Source organism: Halichoeres trimaculatus, unplaced genomic scaffold (genome assembly GCF_033239565.1).
Source record: "Halichoeres trimaculatus isolate MK-OKI-2021-1 unplaced genomic scaffold, fHalTri1.1 fHalTri1_scaffold_6, whole genome shotgun sequence".
NCBI classification, from domain to species: domain Eukaryota; kingdom Metazoa; phylum Chordata; class Actinopteri; order Labriformes; family Labridae; genus Halichoeres; species Halichoeres trimaculatus.
Window position 1 is genome coordinate 9,455,338 of NW_027437184.1, and position 24,371 is coordinate 9,479,708.

Genomic DNA, 24,371 nt, shown 5'->3' on the forward strand with positions numbered 1-24,371 from the left:
CATCTTCCTCTCAGTGTGAAACTTTCTTCAAACCTCTTTGCGTTGGATTTCCTCTGAGTCTCTTGGTCGCCACCTTGAGTCTCTTAGAGGATCTTATTTGTGTCTGTGGTTGTTTTAATCTTTGTGGTTGTGTTGAAGCTCGTTATGGTTGTTTGCTACTTCACTACTTTGTTTTGTGTCTTTGTCGTCCTATTTGAGTCCCTCTTGGGTTGTTTTGAGTTTCTCTTTAAATAGAGACAATTGTTTTAATTTGATTTAATTTAATTTAATTTAATTTAATTTAATTAAATTTTATTATTATTATTATTATTATTATTATTATTATTATAAATTTATTTATTTTTATTTTATATATATATATATATATATATATATATATATATATATATATATATATATATATATATATATAATTTATTTTTTTTATTTTTTTTCGGGGGGGGGGCATGTGGTCTCTCTTTGTCATTTTTTACGTCTTTGTGGCTATTTTGAGTATCATTTCTGTTCGGTGAGTATTTATTTTTGCTCTTTGCATTTCAATTTGATCGACAGTTTGATGTCTAGTGGCTGTGGTTCCGTATTAATTTATTTGTTTGTTGTATTATTATTTACGGTTCTGTTTTACTTCACTGTTGGTTGTGACCAGAGTTCTTTTTGTCGAAAGTCTTACCTGCATCTCCTCACTTTGTCCACTTAGTGGCGCTATTATATCAGTACTTGAGACATGCTGCCTTCAAGTGCTGTTGAAAAGAGGGAACCCCCCCCTCAAAAAATCAACTAATCTCCACTAATGTTTCATGAATCATAGTTATTGCATTAATTTTGTATAAATTATTTACTGAAGACTTTTTTTGAAGAGAGATTAATTTGAAACGAATTAACATTTTATTATTTGCAACTTGCTAAATGCTGCTAAGGTCTGTACACATGGTTGGTTAAGATGAGATCAGACTTATTGGGTCTCTGTACATAAAATAACATTTACAGTCTATGATCCAGATCTATTGTTGCTTTTGAAAAATGCCCCGATCAAACGTTTGTTATGATTTAGCGCGATAAAGCTTGATTGATAGTATATGAGTATAATCCGAGCTTCTGATGGGTCCCTGAACGCATCACAGGTCTGTAACAGGCGGACTCTCTCTCGCTCTGTGTGTGTGTGTGTGTGTGTGTGTGTGTGTGTGTGTGTGTGTGTGTGTGTGTGTGTGTGTGTGTGTGTGTGTGTGTGTGTGTGTGTGTGTGTGTGTGTGTGTATTCTCTCAGCAGCAGTTTGACTCTCCGGGCGGAAAAGTGCAGAAGAAACTCTAACATCTTTACACTTTCGCTCTGTATCGATCTGTCAATCCGGGATCGGTCAGATCAGCTCGGATCGATGGATTAAACGACCACTTCTTCATGAGGTGAGGTCCTTTCTCTGGCTTTTTCAAAGCGTATTTTAGCAGCTTTAGAAACTTGTTTTTGCTGGATGCTGGTGTGAAACTGAGCAGCTGTGAGACCTTCGCTCTGATAGCAGGGATAACTTTATTCAAGTTTAAAAGGAAAATCATCCGCTTTAAGAAATCAAGACGAGCTTTTACACTCTCTACTGGAGGTGCATAAATCAATCCTCAAAGCGTCGATGTTTAGGTGGTTTTAGTCCGGCGATGGTGATGTTTGGAAGGGTTTCTTTGAAGATAAAGTCTTTGAAGCTGGAAACGTCAAACTTGTTTTTTTTTTTTTCCAGCCAATAGAGGTCAGTGAACGCATCAGTAGCTCCTTCCTCAAACATTCAAACCGATTCAATGGTTGATAACGCTTCAGTTGATGTCTTAATTTATATCATTATTCAACAACTTCAAACCTTTCATATCAGAGATTTTATAGTAACATTTAAAAGATTTTATAACCTGAGAAATTTTGGGTTTTGGCACTAATACTTCACAGAAACAGCAACAATCTGAAATCTGCCATTCCATAACCTTAAAAAGGCGTTTGACAGCATCAACCACAACATCCTGCTAAATGAGCTCAGTAAATATAAGTTCTCCAAGCAAGCTTTAAATGGCTTCTTATCATCTTATTGTAGGGAGGAATGTATGGAAATGGGTGTTCCCCAAGGCTTAACATTAGACCCACTGACTGTCAGTCTTTTGGTCGTGGAAAATTTCCTCAGGAACTAATTACTTTTTGGGGAACTATTAGAATAGAAAAAAAAAAAGAATAGAATAGAATAGAATATGTCTATATGGTCCACCAAAGTGGAAAATTGGCTTTGACTCACCAGCACAAGAGACCGACAGCACTAAAATACAAAAAAATGTAATAAATAAAAACATAAGACACAATATAAAAGTATGAATAAAACAAGATCAAGTTAAACAAATAAAACACAGTATTAAAACACTTCAGGTCATTTTGTGAATTTGTCACTAAGTTGCATTTAAAATAGCGTTTGGTATAAAAGATTTTTTAAAAAGACCTTTGGCCAGAGGAACTCTATTGCGCCTCCCAGACCTCAGAGACTTAAACTGACAGGACAGGGGATATTTGTTTAGGGTCTAAATGAAATTCTTGGGTAATTAATGTGCCCTTTAAAATTGCCTTAGTCCAGGACTTGAAGGGTCACGTCCTGCAAGCTGAATATCTCAGAATGGTGGAGCAGCCACTGTGTTTTTATTCCCCCTCCCTCTGCCTCCAGTCGCGATGTACCTCCTAAAGCTGTTTGAGAAGGATGCATCCCGCTCAAAGTCTCCAGTTAACTGGAACATGGTCAAAGCCATTTCAAAAACCTTTTTTGTTGTTTAACTGCCCCATACTGGTCCGGTGGTGTCATGAAGTCACTTTTTTTTACTCAATGTAGGTACTCTACCAATCAGAAACACTAAGCATTGCAGACCTCACCCTCCAAAGTCCCTAGACCTTAGAAAAGTATCTCCTTCCCCCCAAGAAAGACTATTTCCCATGAACTGAATTCAGACCCTGGTTCCTGATGCTGAAATGAGAGTTCCCTATATGTGGGGAAAGTTCCACATATGTACTTAAAGATGCTTGAAATTACCTAAGAGACCTCTGTGTTGAATCTACATCCAAGGGCATGTGTGTAGCTTGACCTGCTCCTCCTCTAAAATGTAACAACGCGTTGAACCGACTCAGACTGTGAGCCCTGTAATGGGTCTGCTGGTTAGCATCACAAACTTTTCTTCCATCGCCCTGTGCTGTTACTGCTTCAACAACAACAACATCCCACATATCTGACGTCTTGCCTCATTGGGACTTAAGCCTCGCTCACTTTTAGCCGAACAAACTGCCATTGTTGGTTTCGAATGAATGATGAAAAGTAACATATCTATCTTTTTTTTTTTCAGAGATGGAGGGTGTGTGTGTGTGGCTGGTGGGTGTGTGCATACTGTGTTTGTCTGTCGAGTCCCACGCCTCACTGGACAGAAATGACCACTCCCACACAGACCACCATCACCACCACCTGGTTTCCAACAGTGACACAGCCTCAGGTAGGACACACACATCGGTCATCCAGTCAGCATCAGGGGCACTTTTCTCAACTCTTCATCTCTTATATAGATTAAGTCACAGCTCTATTCTCATGGATGAATGAAGTTAAAAGATGAGGGTCACCAAACTTCAAATGCTAACTGAGGCTACTTCCTGTTAATCTACAGGGTGGGCCAGAAAGATTTACTCATCGTATATCTCCATTTTGTTTGCTTAGCTTTTGTCCTTGAAACTTAAAGTTTCTCTTAAAAGGCATAGCTTTTGATGTAGTATGGCATCAAAGGGTAAGCGTGACCAGATTGTGGCCTTAAAGGAGGCTGGACTGACAACAATGCAAATCATGAAAAAGGTGAATGTTTGTCGTAAGACTGTCTACAAAAACGATACAAGGAGACTGGCAATACCACCAGCAAGCCAATCCCTGGAAGAAAATGTTCAGTCCGGACCAAAAGGGTTGTTGAGATGGTGAGGAAGAGGATCCAAAGTAATCCTTGCAGGAGCGTGAGGGCAACAGCAATGGAAGTGAACATCTCAAGAACTTCACTGAGAACAATCGTCAAACAGGATCTCGGACTAAAGGCACTAAAAATGCGACACAGACAACTGATTTTAGCTGCTCCTAAGAAAATACAGCTTGACAGGGGGAAAATGATGCTGCAGGAGATCCAGAGTGCCGCAGACAAAGTCCTTGTTTGGTCTGATGACAAGATCTTCACCATTCAGGCAGTGGTCAATTCCCAGAATGATAGGGTTTATGCACATAGCGCACAGCACCTACCCGAAGGCTGCAGAAGCCAGCTGGAGTCATGGTGTGGGCTGCTGTTGCATCTGATGGCTCAAAGTCTCATTTGGTCTTCATTCAGGAAGGTGTGAAAGTGAACAGCCAGGTGTACCTTCAGATACTTGAAGAAAAAGTGTTGCCTTGGTGTACCAATGCGTTTGGAAACCAGTTTGTCTTCACAAGATGGTGCAGCAGCTCACACATCCAATGTCACACAGGCCTGGTGGGTGCAAGCAGCACTTTCCTGGCTTGTGGAACAAGAACATGTGGCCTCCGTCAAGTCTGGATATCAATCCAGTGGACTTTGCGATGGAGAGGGAGGTCTCAAGAGTATCTCACAGCAGTGTCACCACTTTGAGGATAGCTCTGATGAAGTCATGGTCAAAACTTGATGCAGAAATAGTGTGGCGCTCATGCCAGGCAGTGCCAGGTCGTCTCCAGGCCATGACAAAGGCAAAGGGTGGCCTTTTTGGTGACAGCGAATAAAGTATAGAGACTGTGTTCAATGTTTGTAATGTTTGTCTGCAAGCATTTTTTGGATAGTTCGGAAAAAAAAGGATGGGTACATTTTTCTGGCCCACCCTGTAGAATTTAGAATCTATACGTCTGAAAAAAAGGCCACACCCCTAAATCTCCCTCCCTTTAAACCTTAATCTACCGTAAACAGATGAGTTATTTATAATTTCTGTGTTTTATTCTGCTCTCTGATATTATTAGGAACATTCTGGAATGTAAGGTTACAGTGTGTTGAGTTCATGAGTGCTTTAAAGTGTCTTAAAGAGACAGTAGCTGAAATGTAACAATGAGGGAAACCATTTATTGCTGCTGTACAGTTTTAACAAAGAGCTCTATGGTGACTGACTCACTTGCTGAGGATAGACTCTAGTGGACTCTCGGGTAACTGCAGTTTTCTGATCTTCATGTTTGGTGTTCATTCTTGATTGTACTTTGAATATAAAAACACTTGCTTTTAAAAAATGACTGTAAACAGAAATCTTAGACTAAGTGGGCCAACGGTTAGGACCTGTTTTCTTCTGAGCGTTCATTCATGAAATTGATGACAGCCATGAAGAGTTTGTAAAACACCTCCCATCTTTGAAGCTTGTCATTTCTCATCTTACACTAATTTTTCACATCTCTTTGCCATCACAAGATGTTAATTCATGTTTCGTTCATTTATAACTCCAACTTTTTGGGAGTCTTGGCAAGTTTTGTCAGCCAACTGCTTTTAACAGTTGCCAAACTTTATGGAAAGTTACTTCCTGGTAGAGATGCTAAACTGAGCTCTCTGACTGGGTGTTTGTAGAAACATGAGATCTAGATCAGCATCAACTGATTGATTCCCAGCAGCAGACTGCTGGCCTTTTTTAAAACATTTCCTCTAACTATCTCTTTAAAAAAAAAATTCAGCAGCGAGATCAGAGATATAACCTTGATCAGGGGGTGCCAAAATTGAATGTAAACCAAAAGCTGAACAAAACTTTATATAGACAACATTTGTAAAACCATGAGTGGAAAAACAGAGAAGGGGATGTAAAATTCATAAAGCTACAAAAAGAGCAGAAATTGTGTTTGTTGGTTAATGGTTTCAACATCTGGAGTAAAACTGTCTCTAGGCTGAGTTTAACAGGGTTTTCTGAAAATGTGTGTAAAAGTTTAAACTGTCTGGTTTCAGTGTGTTTGGTTTTTCTCCTGGGAGGAGGAAGAGATGTGATGAATTAAACCCTTTTTATCTGCAGTGTGTTTGTGTGCAGCAGAGATAGCAACACGGCTAGCCGTTAGCTGCTAACCACAGCTTCCTGGAGGTTAAATGTCGGTGATGTCACAGGAAATGTGGTGACAGATGCAGATCTGCTTGGAGTAGGTTTTAACCATCAGCTCTGACAGCCAATAGGACAAGAGAGGAGTCATTTTCTCATTTGATATCCTCTGTCACGTTTTTTATTTTTTTATCCCTGCTGCTCAGAGAAACATGCCCGCTCAGTTGTCTGTTTATCCTCAAACTGCTCCAACTTTAACCTTTGCTGCTGAAGTTAGACAGAAACATAAAATCTGCTCCACGTTTCTCATTTCCTGTTTCATCAGTTTCATTATCAGGAAGTGCATGATGGGACTTGTAGTGTGTTATGCCTGATGTTTGGTGTGTGACCGCTTCGTCCTTCCTCCTCCTGTTTAATTCTATTATCTTAGTATTTTTATCCTCCCAGCTGCTGATGCTAATCCTCACCAGCATCAGCCGTCACTCTCTTCTTCTGTGGTGTCTGATCAGATGGTGAGGGGACTCAATCTGGAGGACAGGGGGGTTTGTGGTGGTCCCCGTGCAGAGACCTGTGTTAAATGTTTTAATCTGAAGTTCAGCGTCAGGTTTCAACTCTGAGTGACGTTACAAACTGCAGTCAACACAGAGACAGCTGAGACCCCCCAAATACACACACACACACACACATGCACTCAAGGGGAGTAAGCCAGTACAGAGAGATAGGGATTAGACCTCTGCCCAGCCTTGCGTCAAGCAGACCAGGGACCCAGCGCCAACCCACCAGTACCAGGAAGGAGACAGAGAGTGCAGAATCATACATGCATACAATATGTTCTCAACTGCTTGTCCCAATACTGTAAAACAAGTACCCTTAGTTGGGAATAGGCAACCAGACTAACCATAATCTGATAGGAGTACCAATTCAAATAGCGACATATAACGGTTCTTATTTGACAGTGACATAGTTTGACTATCGATTTTTGAAAAGAGGGGCTAACTACTTGATGGAAAGGAATAGAATAGAATAGAATAGAATAGAATAGAATAGAATAGAATAGAATAGAACTTTGTTGTCACTGTAAAAAGTACAACGAAATCGAAGTCACAGCAGCAATAAAGAAAACAAAAGTAAGAAAAGTGTATAGAAAGTGCGAAAAAGCCCCATAAGAAAGTAGGTGACGACAGCTTGTCCATCGTTCTCCAGTTCAGTCAGTCTCCACCTCCACAGGGTCCAGGACTGAGCTTCTTCAGTCATGCTCCATCTCTGTCTCCTGTATCCTGTCTGTTCACAGCAGGTGAAGCTCTTCCAATTTGGCGTTGGTGTCTGATGTTAGCTCCATTAGCCATGTGTGTGAATAGCATGATGCTACTCTGCCTTCTGGTATTCCCTCTGATGCTGGGTTAGCATGGCTAGCTCGTCCATGTTATTGGAGATAGATCTTAGGTTCCCAATAACGATGGATAGTAGGACAGGTCTATGTCACCACTTCTTAGCTCGCACCTGAGAACCAGCACGTCGTCCTCACCTCCTTCTCCTCACCTTGTGGGTAGACATCAGGCCTTACACCAGTTAGCATTGACATGCTACAGGTTGCTTACAGCTGAGTCCACATGTAAACAATGTGGCCATGGTTACATGTAGGATCTCCAGACAAACACAGGAGAAAAAGTAGTAAAAATGTCACCGAAACCACAAAAAGTTTGGTGTCCATGACCAACAAATGAGCTGCAAAAGGCAGCCATAGCCAACAGGGCGGCGCCTAGCAACATAGTAAGATTGCATTCTGAGTGAGGCTGGAAATGAGCCACAAAAACATTCTGAACAGCCTGGCAGTGAAAGAAACCATTATAATGTAGAGCCATTAAAACAGTGTTTGTCTGTATTTTTTTTATCCAATGCATAACAAAATACAGACCGGAACAGAATAAGAAAAGACACTTAGCTTGAGGAAATCAGTACTCTGTAGCTGTTTTTGTGTTTGAATATCTTCCACTGTGTAAAAAGTGGGGGAATGATGAGGGCCTATTTGTCCTTTAAACCCTGGAATAGATAAAAACAGAGCCATGAAATCAGCCTCTAATCAGCTGCTGAACACAATGATTTGATATTACACTCCTTTACCTGTTACCTCTCACTGTTTCTCTACCTCACCCCTGTCCTCCCTGAGTCTGAAACCATCAGTGAGCTCCTGCAGCCTGTAGAGTCCTTCTGTTTAAACAGAACACACACACACACACACACACACACACACACACACACACACACACACACACACACACACACACACACACACACACACACACACACACAGAACAGCTGATATTTATTCTGCAGGGCGGATAATCTGGCGTCTGGCTCCTTCTCTGCTCTCCAGTAGAACATGAGGGGGTCAAAGGTCACAGAGGAGGAACAGAGAGGGTTTATTTAAGATAAATAACTGAAGCTAGGTTTTAAAAACACTATCACCCATCACGTTTTAGGTTTTTCATGTCTTTATGGACCTCTGTGCTCAGAGTGTGGGTTTTAGATTTTCGTACAACATTTTTTTTCAATTCACTCTTCCAAAACTTAGACATCAACTCCTGAAAATCCAGCTTACTTTTCTGTTGGGGGATAAGACACCAAGAACACTGCAATAGAACAGGACAGAGCACAGTAGAGTGAAATGCAACGGAGTGTATGGTGTTACGTTTGGCGAAAGGAGCTTAAGGAGTGAGCAGGAGTAAAGATAAATAATACAACCCGGGGAAAAGAAGACAGGAACAGAGCGTGAGCAAAGGTCAGAGCTTTAAAATAGACCTTTTTGAAAAATCACTCACAAAAATAGAAGCTTATTCAAACCAAAATAAGACCCTTATTCCAAGATGGAGTTTACACCAAGCATGGCAGAATGAGTATTCACAAAAACGCAGACATGAATCTCGAGTCCGTCGTCATCAGACTAGGTTGATCTTGGCTTCATTATAAGACGAAGCCAGTCATGCCAATTAGAGCAGAGCCCACACGCTCCAACAAACCACACCTGGACTCAAGTGACAGACAGACAAAGATTTTCATAACCTCAGGTGATCCTTCTCCCCACTCACTTTCACTCAGTAATTTGCCCAATTTCTACCTAAAGAGTTGTGTGGCGCCGCCTAATGGCCATTTGATGTTAATTGGTTATAGCTGTGAGGTGTTTTCTGATTGGTCAGTTCAAGGCTAGTTTTAGAGTTCTGTCCTTGACCTCAGAAGTCTGGAGCTCGAGCTGTTGCCAGCGTTGCCAACTAACTTGGCGACTTTGTTGCTATATTTGGGAAATTTCAGACCGCTCTAGTGCCTTTTTTTTTTTTTTTTTTTTTTTTTTCAAAAAAGCAACTGGCAACAAATCTAGTGACTTTAAAACAGTTTGGGGACTCATGTGAAAACATGTATTGATCTCTATCACCCACTGCTTCTCAACGAGAATGGGATGGTTTTTTTTGCTGACACCTGATTGGTTGATAATACTCAGACTACAAACAGAAACCAGAACACTTCTAATATTTCACAGTTTCTACATTTTTATGTCCCATCTGTAAACTTCACTCTATCCTCCTTCAGTGGTATGCAGCTGAAACACAAACTCATTTTCTTGTGGTGAACGTCTCTTCAGTTTGATGAAATAGCAACATCATGATGCAGATTAGTCAGAAGTCAAAAGTCAAGTTTTGTTAGGTCCATCCTCAGGAGGAGGAGAAAACTGCTTTAAAGATGTTTGTTAACCTGAGGGCTACAGAAGAAGAGGAGGAGGAAGATTAGGTCTGTGGGAGGTCCAGAATCCTGAGATCAGGGACAGAACTCTGCTGAAAACTCAGAGAAAGACCCAAACTGGTTTAAGGTTGGAGAGGAAGATGAAAAAGGACTCACAAACCCCTCATCTTTTGCTCCACACACACACACACACACACACACACACACACACACACACACACACACACACACACACACACACACACACACACACACACAGATGCAGGCGAGGAGCGATCATGCAGAGACCCTGGGCAAGCTGAAATGACCAAATGTAGTCATGAATCAAGTTCTCACTCAGTATGCGATGTGTTTGAGTCTGCTGTGTTACCGTGACGACGGCAGCAGATGAGTTATGTGATGGATGGCTCGTGGACTCGAGCTGCTCACTGAGCGTGACAGGAAGTCTGTTGAGAGGAAGGATCAAACCTTGGAGTGGGGAAGAAGACTCCAACAGAACATTATTAAACAAACCCTGAAGTTAACATCAGCGTGATCACGTCCCCGGTCTCCCCTACAGTTTGCTCCTTTTGTTCATCAAACTGAGGAAAGTTTCCCAGAAGAAGTCATCCTCTCTCCACCGTCTTCTCACTGGAGCTGTGGTGTGTCTCCGTCTCAGATCCAAACAAAGACGGCAGGCAGAAAGAATGGATGTTTATTCTTAATGTTGCTGATTTTGGCTCAGGGGACACAGAGGACATTTGTCACAGCTCAGCTCTCCTGGTGCTCTGGATGTGACCTCGCTGCTAAAAATCTCTCTCCTGATTATGTAATGAACACTAAGCCGGCTATCAGACGTTCTCTTCACTCTCTCTTTCTAATAATTCACAGTTTGTTGTTAAAACACACCAAGAATAAACCTTTAAACCTTGTAGTATAAGTCAGAACAGCTCAAGTTAACCTTCCTGACTCAGGTTTAATAACTTATCTTCCCTGGTTGGAGTAATAAAGAATATAAACATGTTGCAAAAGACAAGTCAGACCAAACGACTTCTTCTTGGCTGTGTGTTGTAGATCTGTGTGCAATAGACCTGCAGCTCTGTGAAGATGAGAACTCTCTGCTGAGTTTCGAGGCAATCTGCAGCATCCACAAACTGATGGACGACGATGCAGACGGGACAGTGGACACAGCCGAGACGGATGAGGTGAGACAGACGTGAAACATTGTGAATTAATTTTGAACTTGATTTTTTATCAGTTGTAGATTTATAGATTTATACTTTATTAACCTTGTGTCCCCTTTCTGTGATTTATTTGTTGTTTCTATGTCTCAATTCTTTTCCATCAGCAGCTCCGAGCATGTTCTCTTCAGAGGGTTAAAAACAAATCTTTGATCTGAGTTTGTTTTCCTAACGTGATGGAAAAGCAAATGTTTATTTTTTTCTTGTTTCTCAGAATAACATTTTTTGCAATGAGAGGCAGAGCTGCAGAGCTCACATAGACTCATGATATTAAAGCTCCCTCTCCTCATTCTCCTCCATCTTTTCCTCCTCTTCCTCTTCTTCCTCCCCAGTTTCTCAGGCAGGATCTGAAATATCACGACCCCAAAGCCAAACACAGCAGCTTCCACCGAGCAGACCTGCATATCAGCGTGGAGGACATGTGGAGCGCCTGGAAGAGCTCAGAGGGTAAGAAAAACTTCCTGACGGCATCTGATCTTTTCAAATTAAGGTTCAGGGACAAGAGGAGAAAACAGCTTAAAGAACAATTTAAAATATATAAGATAAAATAAATAAAGACTGTCTACTGACAGAATCTGCCAGAGGATTGTGAGACTAATTTACTTCAGGATCAAAGTGACTTAGTCATAGTTATCTGTATATAACACTGCTACGGTGGCCCTGAAGGTCAAGTGAAAGAAAACATTATAGTTCCTCAAAAGACATTTAACAGAAAGCCAAACAGAATACACAGAAGTACAAAACATCTCAGCATTTCCCCAAAGGAGAAAAAAGAAAATTATTTAATTGAACACAGAAAGTCACAAATAATATTACAAATTAAAAAGAAGTGACTTTAAATACAAAACATTTTTAAAACGCGGTAATAATTAAATATATAAAGAAATACAACAGCATGTTACAAATTCTAATAATCAACTCATCATTTGATGAAATGTATTGAAAATACAATTTAAATTTGCAAGTCATTTTGTGTTTCTTGAAAAATATATATAAAATTTATGCATTTGATAAAATATTACTGTGTTCAGTAAAATGATTATTTTCAGTGATGAATTGTTTTATGTGTTAGAAATTTTAGGACCACTGACTCTTCTGCTTTGAAGCTCACTGATGTCGAAGAAAATTAATGCCAGGTTTTGTGCCCTAAAGACAAATTATCTGTTTCAGAAACAAACAGACAAAAAGTCAGACATCAAAAGGAAAACTCTTCATCAGCTCTGATTCTCAGGCACCAAACCAAAACCCATTCAAAAAAATAGTTTAAAGCTTAGTTTTTTATAGATTAGATTAAATAGTGGAATTTAAGAGTACTTGGGGAGTTTTTGTGATCAAAGATGTTGATGGAAGCAGTCAGAGGTCACTTCCTGCCCCAAAAAGTGACCACGCCCCCCCAAGACATGAGAAAGACAGAAAAAGGAGTCAGAGCAAAAATAAACAAGAGGGAGACGAGGAGTGGAGAGGTTCAATCATGAAAGTGTCTCAAATGTAAACAAACAGCTGTTTGTTTGTGTTTATCCACACTGGAGTGAGATGATAAACAAAACAAAGTACAGGTGCAACACATCACCTGCCTGGACTGATGTGTGTGTGTTTGTGTGTTTAGTGTATAACTGGACAGTGCAGCAGGTGGTGGACTGGCTGGTCCTCAGTGTGGAGCTCCCTCAGTACTCTGAGATCTTCAGTAGACACCAGCTGGACGGGAAGGCTTTACCCAGGTAACACACTCACACACACACACACACACACACACACACACACACACACACACACACACACACACACACACACACACACACACACACACACACACACACACACACACACAGGTCTAGTAAGGACCTTTTAAAAGGATTTCTGTTTTTGTGGAGTTAAGCTGAAAGAAATTTCCAGGCAGCCAGTGTGTAACCTCAGGGAAAACCAGGGGAAGCCTGTAGAGGAAATTAACCGGGTCCCAAAACAGATCCCCTGTGGAACACCAAAGACACACACACACACTCCTCAACCATTTGGGCTAGCAAGGAAATCCAAATGGCAGACAAGTCAAGCTTTACTGTGATATCAGGAGTACAACGGTACTGCACAGGAACCCATGTGCAACAAAGTACATCACAGGTAATAAATAATGCAAGATCTTCAACCATTTGGGCAAGAGAAAAAATATCAAACAGCTCCTGAAAAAGAGAAGATGAGCTCTCCAAGATGAGATTTCTGACCCTGTAGAGACAAAATAACAAAATAAAAGTCTAGGAATAAGGATGAGTCCTGTTGTTCAAATATCAGAAAAAGAGTCCATGTAATTATTCTCTCATCTCAGACGGTGTTTGTACAAAATCTGTAAGCTGTTTCCTTTTGCTTTTAAACAGAAAAAGTTTCATAATAGCATTAGAATGTTAAACAGCTTCAGACAGCATAAGTACCCGCTGGCAGCAGAACAGGAGCAGCTCTGTGAGATTCAGAAGTGGAGAAAAACAGAAGGAACAGTTCTGGAGAAACAAAAAAATGAGTTTAGGTGCATGTTTTTGGAACTATCTTTGCTCAAAATGCCCATCACAGCTTTTTAACATGTTGAATAAAGGTGTTAAAGTAACTTTCTCTCACTCTGAGGGTTTATGTCACATTATTTTGAGACGTTGATCATTAAAAACAGGCTTGTTGACATTGCCACATAATTTTCCAGTTGTCTATAATGTGTGTGTGTGTGTGTGTGTGTGTGTGTGTGTGTGTGTGTGTGTGTGAGTGTGTGTGTGTGTGTGTGTTTGTGTGTGTGTGTGTGTGTGTATGTGTGTGTGTGTGTGTGTGTGTGTTTCCTGCAGGCTGGCTGTGAAGAACACGACGTTAACTCTGACCGTGCTGAAGATTGTAGACCGAAGTCACGCCCAGAAACTGCAGCTCAAAGCTCTGGACATCGTCCTGTTTGGACCCCCCTTAGGTCAGAGTGTGTGTGTGGATTTGTGTGTGTGGATGTGTGTGTTCGACATAAGCCATGCAACCCATGATATAAACCTCTCTGGTCTTATTTACATTATGCTTACTCACCTTTGTCACTGCTGTAAAAATACGACGTCCTGATCCAAAGCAAACATAATAAAACATGCAAAATAAATTATACACTAAATCAAACTTCAGGCTGTAGTGGAAACTAAAAGTTCCTGGTACTTTGAGGAGGAAAAATAAACATTAACCACCCACAAAAAGTCAAAAATAAAGTCAAAGTGGCTGACTCTCTGTGGTGTTTAAGGTTAGGCTAAAAAAAGACTTTTTTGAAGTTTTGATGTTTCCAGTGTTTGTGCCAAATTTTGTATCTGTAGGTTAAACAAACCTCAGGGGCTCGTTTGTTAAAAAGTTGTAGAATAGCGATGAACGTGCATTATTGCCCCCATTTTAAGGTAACCTAACACTTACCCTAATGTTTAAAAGATTAAAGAGCATTCTCATTGTAAACAGAATTTTCATTCATTTCATTTTGTTGTGCTCATATCCAGGGCTTTACATTAACTGTTTTGCTCAATAGCCACTGTGGCTAGTGGTTTCCCAGAGTTACGTGAATAAAACCAACCATGACATGCTAAAGTTTACTTGAATTAGATTTACAACTTTGTTGTAGTGTTAACGTAAATGTAAAGTCCTGCTCATATCTGTGTTTTGTATTCTTATGAATGTGTTGGTATTCAGGCCGACAGAACAGGTGGAAGGACCTGGTTCTGGGCGTGTCTGTCTTGATGGCGCTCGGTGGCTGCTGGTTCGCATACGTCCAGACCAGGAAGTCAAGAGACGACCTGGGGAAGCTGATGAAGGACCTGGAGGGTCTGCAGAAGGCTGAGGAGAGCCTGATGGACGTACAGGAAAAGTGAGTCCTTCAGACTCTCAGGGTCTGTCCTCAGAAGTATGTTCCTGCTTTAGATTCCTCTACAAGCACCAGGTTTATACTTCAACACCCAAAGTCACGAGCTCTTCATCTGTTTACTCACAGCTGCAGCTCTGCTGTGACTGATCGAACTATCTCACCTATTAATAGCATAAATGCCGCACATAGAGCTGTAAAAATAGAATCAGAGATGCTTAAATCTGTTACCAGGAAACATCCAGAGAGCTGTCCAATCAGAGCCAATCAGCCAAAGACTGTATATAGAGTGGACAGTGTGGCTTCATCATTTACCATTGTACAGTTTTGAAGCCAAACTATATTCCTTACAGGCACAGCCACTGGCAGCCGTTGTGCAGCCAGAGTCTGAGTAGTATAGACTGTGAGGAATTCTGGGAGAATCTGAGAAAAGCCGGGTGACAAAAATAATAATCTTTTTTTCCTATTGAGAGTCTAATCTCTTCTTGGCTCTCCCTCCCAAAATATTTTACAATCCCTGAAAAAAATACACTCATATCAACATAAAGCCTTGTTTTTAACCTCTCATAACTAATAAAAATGATACTTTTCAGACACAACAGAACTTGATTACAAGTTGCATATTCAAACCACCACAACAATCAGACTTGAGAAACATTTCTACAATATAAATTTAATTTTGTTTTTATTTCATCGTCTTATATTAGGCAAAGTCATATAATCCTTTAACCTATTTGGCTAAGTTTATAGCATACTACCATTAGCATTAGCTTTGTCAGTTAGCAATAGAATACTTACACTTCAGTGTCTGTAAATGTTGGGTAACAACATAAGAGAAACCTTTAGTGATGAAACAAAACTACATTTCCTCTGGTATCCACTAGAGTCTGTGTCCAGCAGTGAATCAGTCTCCACTGAGCTCCTTGTTTAAGCAAACTGCAGTTCCCCAAGCAACCACTAGAGGCCATCTCTGGTGGACACTCAGTTAGTCCACCCAGGAAGTAAAGACATAAGGCCAATTGTGACCTGTAACCTAGAGGACAAACAGCTGTCAGCTGACCACACAATCTGATTAAATTCAGATTCCTGTTACCTGTGTTAAATGAACAGAAATTAACCTTCAAACTCTGACTGAGCTGCAGCTACTGGGAGGAAATAACTCATCTTGTGTGTGTGTGTGTGTGTGTGTGTGTGTGTGTGTGTGTGTGTGTGTGTGTGTGTGTGTGTGTGTGTGTGTGTGTGTGTGTGTGTGTGTGTGAGTGAGTTTGCACTCTGCAGAACCTTTCTGTCTTCAGTCCTTATATGGACAGAGAACAGCCAGCAGCTCAGTTTGCATGCTGTAACACAAAAACACACTAAGACCTAACACACCGGGCATACACTCACTCACACACACTCTCAAAGACATATACAACCACATATTACATAAATATATGTGTGTGTGTGTTTCATGTTGTAACTTGCTGGTTGATACTACTCAGTTCTTCAGCTCCCTCAGACTGTCTCTGAGCCTGCAGGGCTGCTGGTGTCTCTGTGGTCGCTGTGAAACTCTCTGTAAACTCCCCTGAATGGTCTTGTTTCGCCTTCAGTCGAAAGGAAACTGAAACAGAAAGTGTAGTAGACAGTCATACAACAAATGAACTGCAGCAGTTTCATCACAGTACTAGCTTCTATGCTAACTGGTTTGAGTAATCCAGCGGTTTTTGTCTTTGATTAACATTGTGATTTATCAGCTGCTTCAGTCAAGTATTTGTAAACACAAGTAGGGTTGGACTTTATGTCACGAGTGGATGAATCCAGTAAACAGAGCAGATGAAACTCATGAAATAAGCTTTACACAACAACTATTGAAGGAACCAGCCTATGAACAAGAGAATGTGTTACTGCATACATTTGGTTTTAAATACCTTGAAGAGACTCATGGTCTAAAATGTATGTTGGACTGATGTTAAAACCACTTCTTCCTATGTCCACTGTCTGTATGGAGATCAACAGCTGGAGTTCAAGAATTCAAGAATTTAAAGAGTTCTAGAATTCTGTATCACAGACTGAATTCTGTCCATGATTGCAGGATTCTAGAACTCTAAAAACTAATCAGATTCCTTTATTTTTAAAATCAATTTTCAAAGTTAATTCAGTAAATTAATTTCAGAAATTAATTTGATAAAGTAATTAAATAAATAAAATTAATTAATTTTAAAAATGGATATGAATTAGTTTCCATTCAAAAACTTACTTAACAATGATTTTAGAATTCTAAAAATGAATACAATTTCAGAGATTTCTGAGATCAGGAAAAGAATTCTTTCCTTGATCTCAGGAATTCTAGAATTCCTGCACATCCTTTTCGGTAATTAATTAATTAATTAATGCGTTTAAGTCCCAGCTCTTCATTTTACTATCCCTAATCATGATGTTATTTCAGCAAACAGAGTGAAGCCTCTGTACTGTTTACAGTGAAGCTGAGACTCACCTCCTCTTAGAGTTGACACACAAGGGAGAGATTTTTCCTCTCTTTTGGCCTCAACACATGGTAACAGTCTTGTTTGGGGGTCACTAAAACACCAAAAAAAAACAAAAAACAAAAGTTAAACATCACTCCTGAAGACAACAAGGACAGGATTAAAGAATACTTCACATATTAAAGCAACTATCACTGCTGCCTTTCTTACCATTACACCCCCATTGACACCAACACCCACAGATAACTATCACTGCATTAAAACGTGCCAAATGACAGCTTTTAAATAACACAAGCAAGGGTTTCCTTTGTGTGTGTGTGTGTGTGTGTGTGTGTGTGTGTGTGTGTGTGTGTGTGTGTGTGTGTGTGTGTGTGTGTGTGTGTGATCAGATGGACAGGATTTTGTGTCAGCAAATTACATCTAAACAGGTGCTGATGTGCGAAGGACAGGTCACATATATACTGTTACACACATACACACACACTGATGCACATTCCTTCCTGCTCCACCACAAATTAAAACCCCTACAAAAAAAACATACCCACACACACACAGAGCAACGCACAGCACCTCCTGGTGGAATATAAAAGACCTAAGACGACTCAAACAGAAAAACTGAAACTCCCAAAGTCTGAAAAAGACAAAAAGACTCAGCAAGACTTACAAAATAAAACAGGAAGATACTGGATCGTGTTTTGCTTAAACGTGTTGTTGTTGTTTCAGGCTGCAGAAGGCACAGGAGGAGCAGCGCTGTGTTCAGGTGGAGAAGGTGAAGGTGGAGCAGGAGCTGAGGAATGAGATCAACTCAGCCAAACAGGAAGCGCAGCGCCTGAGAGAGCTCAGAGAAGGGACTGAGAACGAGAGGAGCCGACAAAAGTACGCCGAGGAGGAGCTGGAACAGGTACACACATCTAACAGACTCACCTGACATGGTCATGTTGCAGATCCACTGATGTTCTGTGGACTCCATGAAGTATCCCTGTCTTCAGTTCCTGGTGATTTGACGTCTTGAAAACGCTCTGTGATGAATGTTTCCAAAACATCAGACAGAGAAAGGACACACCGCTGTGTTTCTGATGCCTGATGAGTGTGTGTGTTCACCATAGGTCCGCATGGCGCTGAAGAAGGCGGAGCGGGAGCTAGAGTCCCGGGCTTGCTGGGCTCCACCTGAGGCTCTGCAGAAATGGCTGCAGCTGACGCACGAGATCGAGGTTCAGTACTACAACATCAAGAAACAAAATGCAGAGAGACAGCTGCTGCAGGCCCGCGAGGGGGTAGGAACACACACACACACACACACACACAGAGGCACAAACACACACGCACACAGGCACTGACACACAGACTAGTGATGATGATGAAAGTGATCGTGGATGTTACAGGCAGAGAAGATTAAGAAGAAGCGGAGCTCTCTGTTCGGGACATTTCACGTGGCTCACAGCTCCTCACTGGACGACGTTGACCACAAGATCCTCTCCGCCAAGTGAGTGACCCCTGACCCCTGACTTCCTTAGACTTCTGAAGATGAAGGTGAAGTAAAGGTTCCTTGATTTTTAACCACCCCTGTTTTTCTGACACACCCGACCCCCCTCAGACAGGCCCTGGCCGAAGTAACAGCAGCCCTGCGGGAGAAACTGCACCGCTGGCAGCAGATTGAGTCCCTGACGGGTTTCTGCGTAGTCAATAACCCAGGTCTGGGAGCACTGGCTGCTGCGCTCAACTTGGACCCATCCTTTCTGGGCCTGCGACCTCCGACCCCTCAGCACCTTCTCCTCTCTGATGACTTGGATGACATGGATGAGGACATCCTGTCTCCTGGGACGCTGCAGTGTAAGTCCAGGAGTTAGAATCCATCCGCCACAAATTCACACAAAATGAGCGATCCTCCAGGAGAAGACAAAGCTCTTAGTGCAGCTCAAAGGGAAGAGGATGGAGGAGAGAGGAAGCGAAGACGTGGACTCTTCCTGCCTTGTCTTTTCATGCATGCACATAAAAGCAAGAGGAGGTGTGCTCTACCTGCCTCAGGCTTGGGGGAGGTTACTTTTATCAAACCTCAAACTACTGCCTGTAAATTTGTCTGCAGGACTACTTTTAGTGGCGGATTAATCTACTTGGTGTCCTTCAGACAGAATCAGACAGTTTTTTCTTAGTGATGTAAAAATAAAACATAAACGTGGAAGCTTTCTTTTTTCCCTTAAGGGACAAACTGTCCATCTACCCTCTGATTGGCTCATTTGTCTTTAATCTCTTTCCCGTTTGGTTCCCTGCAGATGCAGCGTGGCAGATGGACCGGCGAGTCAGCGACCTGTGGCCCCTGAGCGGCATCTCAGAAACCCAGCCGTCATGGAAACACTCATGTTAGCTCCTCCCCTTGTTTGCTTTGTCTTATCATGTAATAATATTTATAAATAATGAGCCTCGTTAACATGCTTGTTAAGCTCCTCCTTCTCTTCTCTCTCATGCAGCTCAGAGTCTGATGCCCCTGCGACAGAGGATAGGAGACCCTGCTGTGATGTTTGGCTCTCAGAGGTTGGTTGAAGGGCAGGATTTACCCAAACAGGAGGGGTGCGGCCTGATCACATCTTGCCACCCTCCCATTGGCCAGCCCCGGCAGAATCGCAGCCGCTCCATTGGCCAGCTGGAGTTCCTTCCCTTGCCCTCCCCCTCCCTCTCTTCCTCCCTGTCTCACCCCTCCATTGGCCCCACCTCTCCTCCCCACCCTCCTGTCTTTTCATTCTGTCCTCCCCCCACAGACTCCTCCTCCTCCTCTTCTCCCTATACAGAGAGCACCACCCATTTCTCCGCTCTGCTTTTTCACTCTTCTTACTTCCACTCTCTGGAGGCGACATCTGGCCTCCCGCCTGCAGGGGGTGCTGCAGCGGGTGCTGCAGCGGGCCAGAGGCAGCGCTGTCGCTCCGGCAGCTTTGGGTATCTTTTCTGCATGACCGCTTTTCTGTGGTTACTATTGAACTAACATGTTAGGAATGAGTTGGCTTCGTTGTTCGGGGATTTTGTGTACAAACTGTTTTACCTTTGCGTTGTTCTAAACAGAAATTGGATCTAATTTCACATCTTTTGAGTTTTATAATGAGCCTGAGTTCACAGGTTTAAAGAGAAGTCAGACTTTAGTGAACAGATATTACAGGTGAGCGTGTTACAAGTTTTAATCACAACTGTTGCTTGAATAGTGGGCTTATTACTTATTGCCCCCTCTTCTAACCAAACCCACCGTTAGATTGTTTGTGAAGCGTGGTGTCTCAGGTGTGTCCAGTCCACAGCAGGACAGATTCCTGTATGTGTTAGATACCCATGGTTATGTAAAGTTCAGTGACTCTTGTGTTTTTATGTTTCTCCTTACTGTTCCTCCTCTACTCTGATTATTCAGTTCACACAGCACTGCAGGAGCCTCATTGGTCAAACCAGCTATCAATCATGACCCTAAAATAGAGGGTTTGATAACTAATTTTTGAAGTCACCCCTTTTTTGTCTTGAAATTCTGCCTTTAAGATTTGAGATAATTCAAAGATCAAAGGCAGAAATCAAATACAATAGACTGAATTCAAAAACCAAAGGCAGAAATGAAACATTGAAGGTTTAATTCAAAATCAAAGGCAGAAGTCTGATTCCAAGACAAAAGTCAAAAGTAGGGGGAAGAGGAAAAACTGAACTATCTAGAATGAAAGAGGCAATGTTGGATTTTAGAATTTTACCCATGCCCTGTCTGTCAACATGGAGGAGGTGGAGTTTATGACCCATAGAGGGATTATTGGTCTACGTCATCATAAAGATAGGCACGCATTTTCACCGCAGAAGCAGCGTTTAGCTCCTTTCATTCAGACGAGTTAGCGTTTTTCAAACACTAAAGTCAACCTGTTATCGGCATAAAATTGTTGTTGTTGTTCCGTGGTCAGTTTTTAGAAACGATACTGTACAAAGTTTTGACCGTCACAGAGCAACTAGTGTTTTGGAGTTAATAGCGACCATGCTAACTGGTGACTCTCAGCCGACAGTATCAGTGATTAACCATAGACGTCCTCCCTGGTGACTGGCTGCAGTATAGGGTTAAAAATATAGCTTTCCAGCCATTCCAGATGGGCTGTGGTCAAACTTTAAAAAATGATTACACCTCGTCGAAATGTTTCTCACGTCCAATTGTTGTGGTGATTTGAAGATATCATTTGGCTGTCTTGTACCCAAGTCCTCTTTTTTTCTGATAAGTTTTGTTTTCAGTAGTTACACGAGGTTAAAAACTAGGCTTTATGTAATGTTTAATGATGATTGACAGCTGCCGTTCTCGTGTATTTTTTTCGGGGATGGTAAAATATGTCGGGAGGTAGAGTCAGGAAGTGATTAGACTCTCTAAAGAAAAAAAATATATATTATTTTTGTCACCCAGCTCCACTCAGATTCTCCCAAAATCCCTCATCGTCTCTACCGCACAGAATCTGGCTCCAAACTGCTACAATGGTGGCACCTGAGACAGCGGTATTTTGGCTTCAAAACCGTACAATGATAAATGGCAGATCCACGCTGTCCACTCTATATACAGTCTATGTGATTAACAGCTGAGAGTCACCAGTTAACAGGGTCACACTTTACACTGAAACACCAGCGATGTCTGCAGGTAAATAATTAACTCTTGACATGTTTTTTTGGTTCTTTTATTATGAACCGGGTCTGTGTGCTCTTTTTGGTTTGGGAGGGTTTCTGATTTATTGACACATGTTTATGTCCTGGTCTGTCACAGTCTGGTAAATGTCCACGGATAATGCAGTCATGAGCATCGAGTGAAAGTTGTGTGTTTAAATTGCTCTCTGGGTACACGCTGGGTTTCTTCACTAAAAATATCTGTCCACTTTCTGATCTCTTCTGTCCACTCACTGCTACTTCACAAACCTGGAAGTGGTTAACTCCCCCACGTCAGTTGACAAACCATTATACCCGCATTGCTTTTGCACCCTAGTTGTGCGTGCATCCGGCGTTGATAAACAAATAATCCTGCTATTGTGCAGCCAGTCAACAGGGGGAGCTCTTAGTGTTTTAGCACCTGTTTTTGGAAGTGGTTTTGCAGCCCATCTTTTACTATAGTTAAAAATCAAACAGAATTCATAACTCATGTATTAAAAAAGAGAAAGTCAAGGGTTTAAAAAGGATGAAAGTTAAAGGGTCAAGGATGAAGTTTACCTTCTGTTATTTTTACTTCCTCCCTCTCATTTTTAGGGACATCCTGAACCGCTCAGACTCTGACTCCGCCCTCCCTCTTTCTCATGAAGAGTCTCGAAGTCTCTACAGCTCCAAACCCTTCCTTCTTTCCTCTAGGCTCCACCCTCTGCAGAGTCAGGGCGCCGGAGGGGGAGGTGGAGGAGGGGGCCTGGAAAAAAGCTCCAGTCTGGGGGAGCTTCGAGGGAGCTCAGCCGCCATCCTTTCCTCCTCTTGCTCCACCCGTTCCCTGTGCATCACGCCCAACACCACTGACAGCCTCGGCAACACCTCGTCCAGCTCATCGGGCAGCAGCCGAGGGACGGGCCTCCAGCTCCCGACCAGGAGGAGTCCTGTGGAGGAGGATGGGGTAGAGGAGAGTGAATCATCTGGCAGCCGGAGGAGAAATGCTTTTAATAAGATCTTCAAGAAGAAACAGGGACGCCACTGAACGGACCTCAAACCTGCTTCATGTGCTGGAGACTCACAAGCCCTCATCAGGATCAACAAACCACACCTTCACTCACTTTTTATCCACCTGCCTGTCAAACTGATGGGTCCTTTATGCTTTTTCACTGAGGAAACATTTGATGTGGACAGAAGACTTAGGAGACACCTCATAACAACTGATTCATTCACAAGAGCCAAAGAAGAGGTGCCCACGGACCACCATGAGCAGTGGATAAAGTAGGGCCCGAATATTGGACTGATGACCACGTCTTCATACATTTTCTCAATCGTTTGTCCCAAAATTCTTGAGAACAAAGCTCCACCTTTTGTTAAGCTGGAGAACATTGACATTTGGCACTTGTGTTTTTGTCGGACGAGGAAACATTTAGCCAAAGAAGAAAAGGTGGGGATTAAAAAAAAGAATTAAGTTGATCTATCAAGGTGGTTCCTGTCTGACTCCTCCACTGCTTCATGCTCTGTGTGACTGTAAATGGGACCACGTTTTACTGAATCAACATCACGCAGTACCGAAGAAGACCTGAAACAAGAGCTGGAGATTATAAAGGAGAATGTTTCTGAGAGAATACACCAGCTGAGAAGGACTTAAATGAATTCATATCTTACCTACAAGAGAAGTATCCCCCTGATGGAAATTAACTTTTTTAAATGGGATCAGAGCAAAAGGATGAGAGCAAAGCAATAAAATGTGATCAAAGTATCTTAAATTAGCTGTGAAGGAGAATCATTTTCTCAAGGGACATATTTTAACATCAGAAGAGTCGCCCCCTGCTGGTCCTAGAGAATAAAGGTTTAAGAAGTGTCAGCATTAGCATCGCTCTTGAACCAAAGAGGCTACAAAGACTTTTTGTTTATAATTTAATTTTTGTTGTTGTTGTTGTGTTTACAAGTTAACATGTTTTCATATTTCAGTGATGCACAACCTTTTGACTAAATTTGTGTTGTGTTATAATTGTTTTTATATCTCTGAACCAAGACTGCATAAACAATCAATGAAGATGTCTCCGTCAATATCCTCCTGTGTCCAGCTGTATTTAATTTATTATCACTGTTTGAATCACCTGCAGAGGAAATATAAGGTTATTACAAAATATCTACACACACACACACAGTGGTAGACCAGCTGGGTTGTGTTTTATTTTAGTATGTCCAGCAGGACATGGAGTTTAGATGAAATCAACTCCATTTGCTCTGAACAAAATGTCACATTGTGTTTATTAATAGAGAGCAGCTGTCCATGAGGTGGGAGCTGCTGTATGAGGACTCTGTTACCCAGAATTCCCACTGCACGATGCCAATGAACTAAACAATGTCTCTGTAAGCTGTTGAATCAGACCAACACAACACAAAGGTGTTTTGTTGTTGTTGTAGGAAGATGTTTCTATTTATGAATATGAAGAAATAAATAAACTACTG

General features: G+C 41.7%; 1 protein-coding gene across 2 annotated transcripts; it reads left to right on the plus strand.

Moving 5' to 3' along the window:
- The first annotated feature begins 1,259 nt into the window (after positions 1-1,259).
- LOC141792094 (stromal interaction molecule 1-like) lies at positions 1,260-24,328 on the plus strand. 2 transcript variants are annotated; one of them, XM_074672883.1, is made up of 14 exons: positions 1,260-1,400; positions 3,345-3,488; positions 10,816-10,946; positions 11,315-11,429; positions 12,589-12,700; positions 13,799-13,914; positions 14,658-14,832; positions 18,012-18,189; positions 18,395-18,562; positions 18,671-18,771; positions 18,883-19,118; positions 19,559-19,645; positions 19,754-19,817; positions 22,509-24,328. In XM_074672883.1, the coding sequence occupies exons 2-14, from the start codon at positions 3,347-3,349 to the stop codon at positions 22,936-22,938; spliced, it is 2,055 nt and encodes a 684-aa protein (XP_074528984.1). In that variant the 5' UTR covers positions 1,260-1,400; positions 3,345-3,346; the 3' UTR covers positions 22,939-24,328. The 2 variants fall into 2 exon arrangements, with proteins under 2 accessions (XP_074528984.1, XP_074528985.1); XM_074672884.1 differs by having other exon boundaries at positions 22,608-24,328.
- The last annotated feature ends 43 nt before the right edge of the window (positions 24,329-24,371 follow it).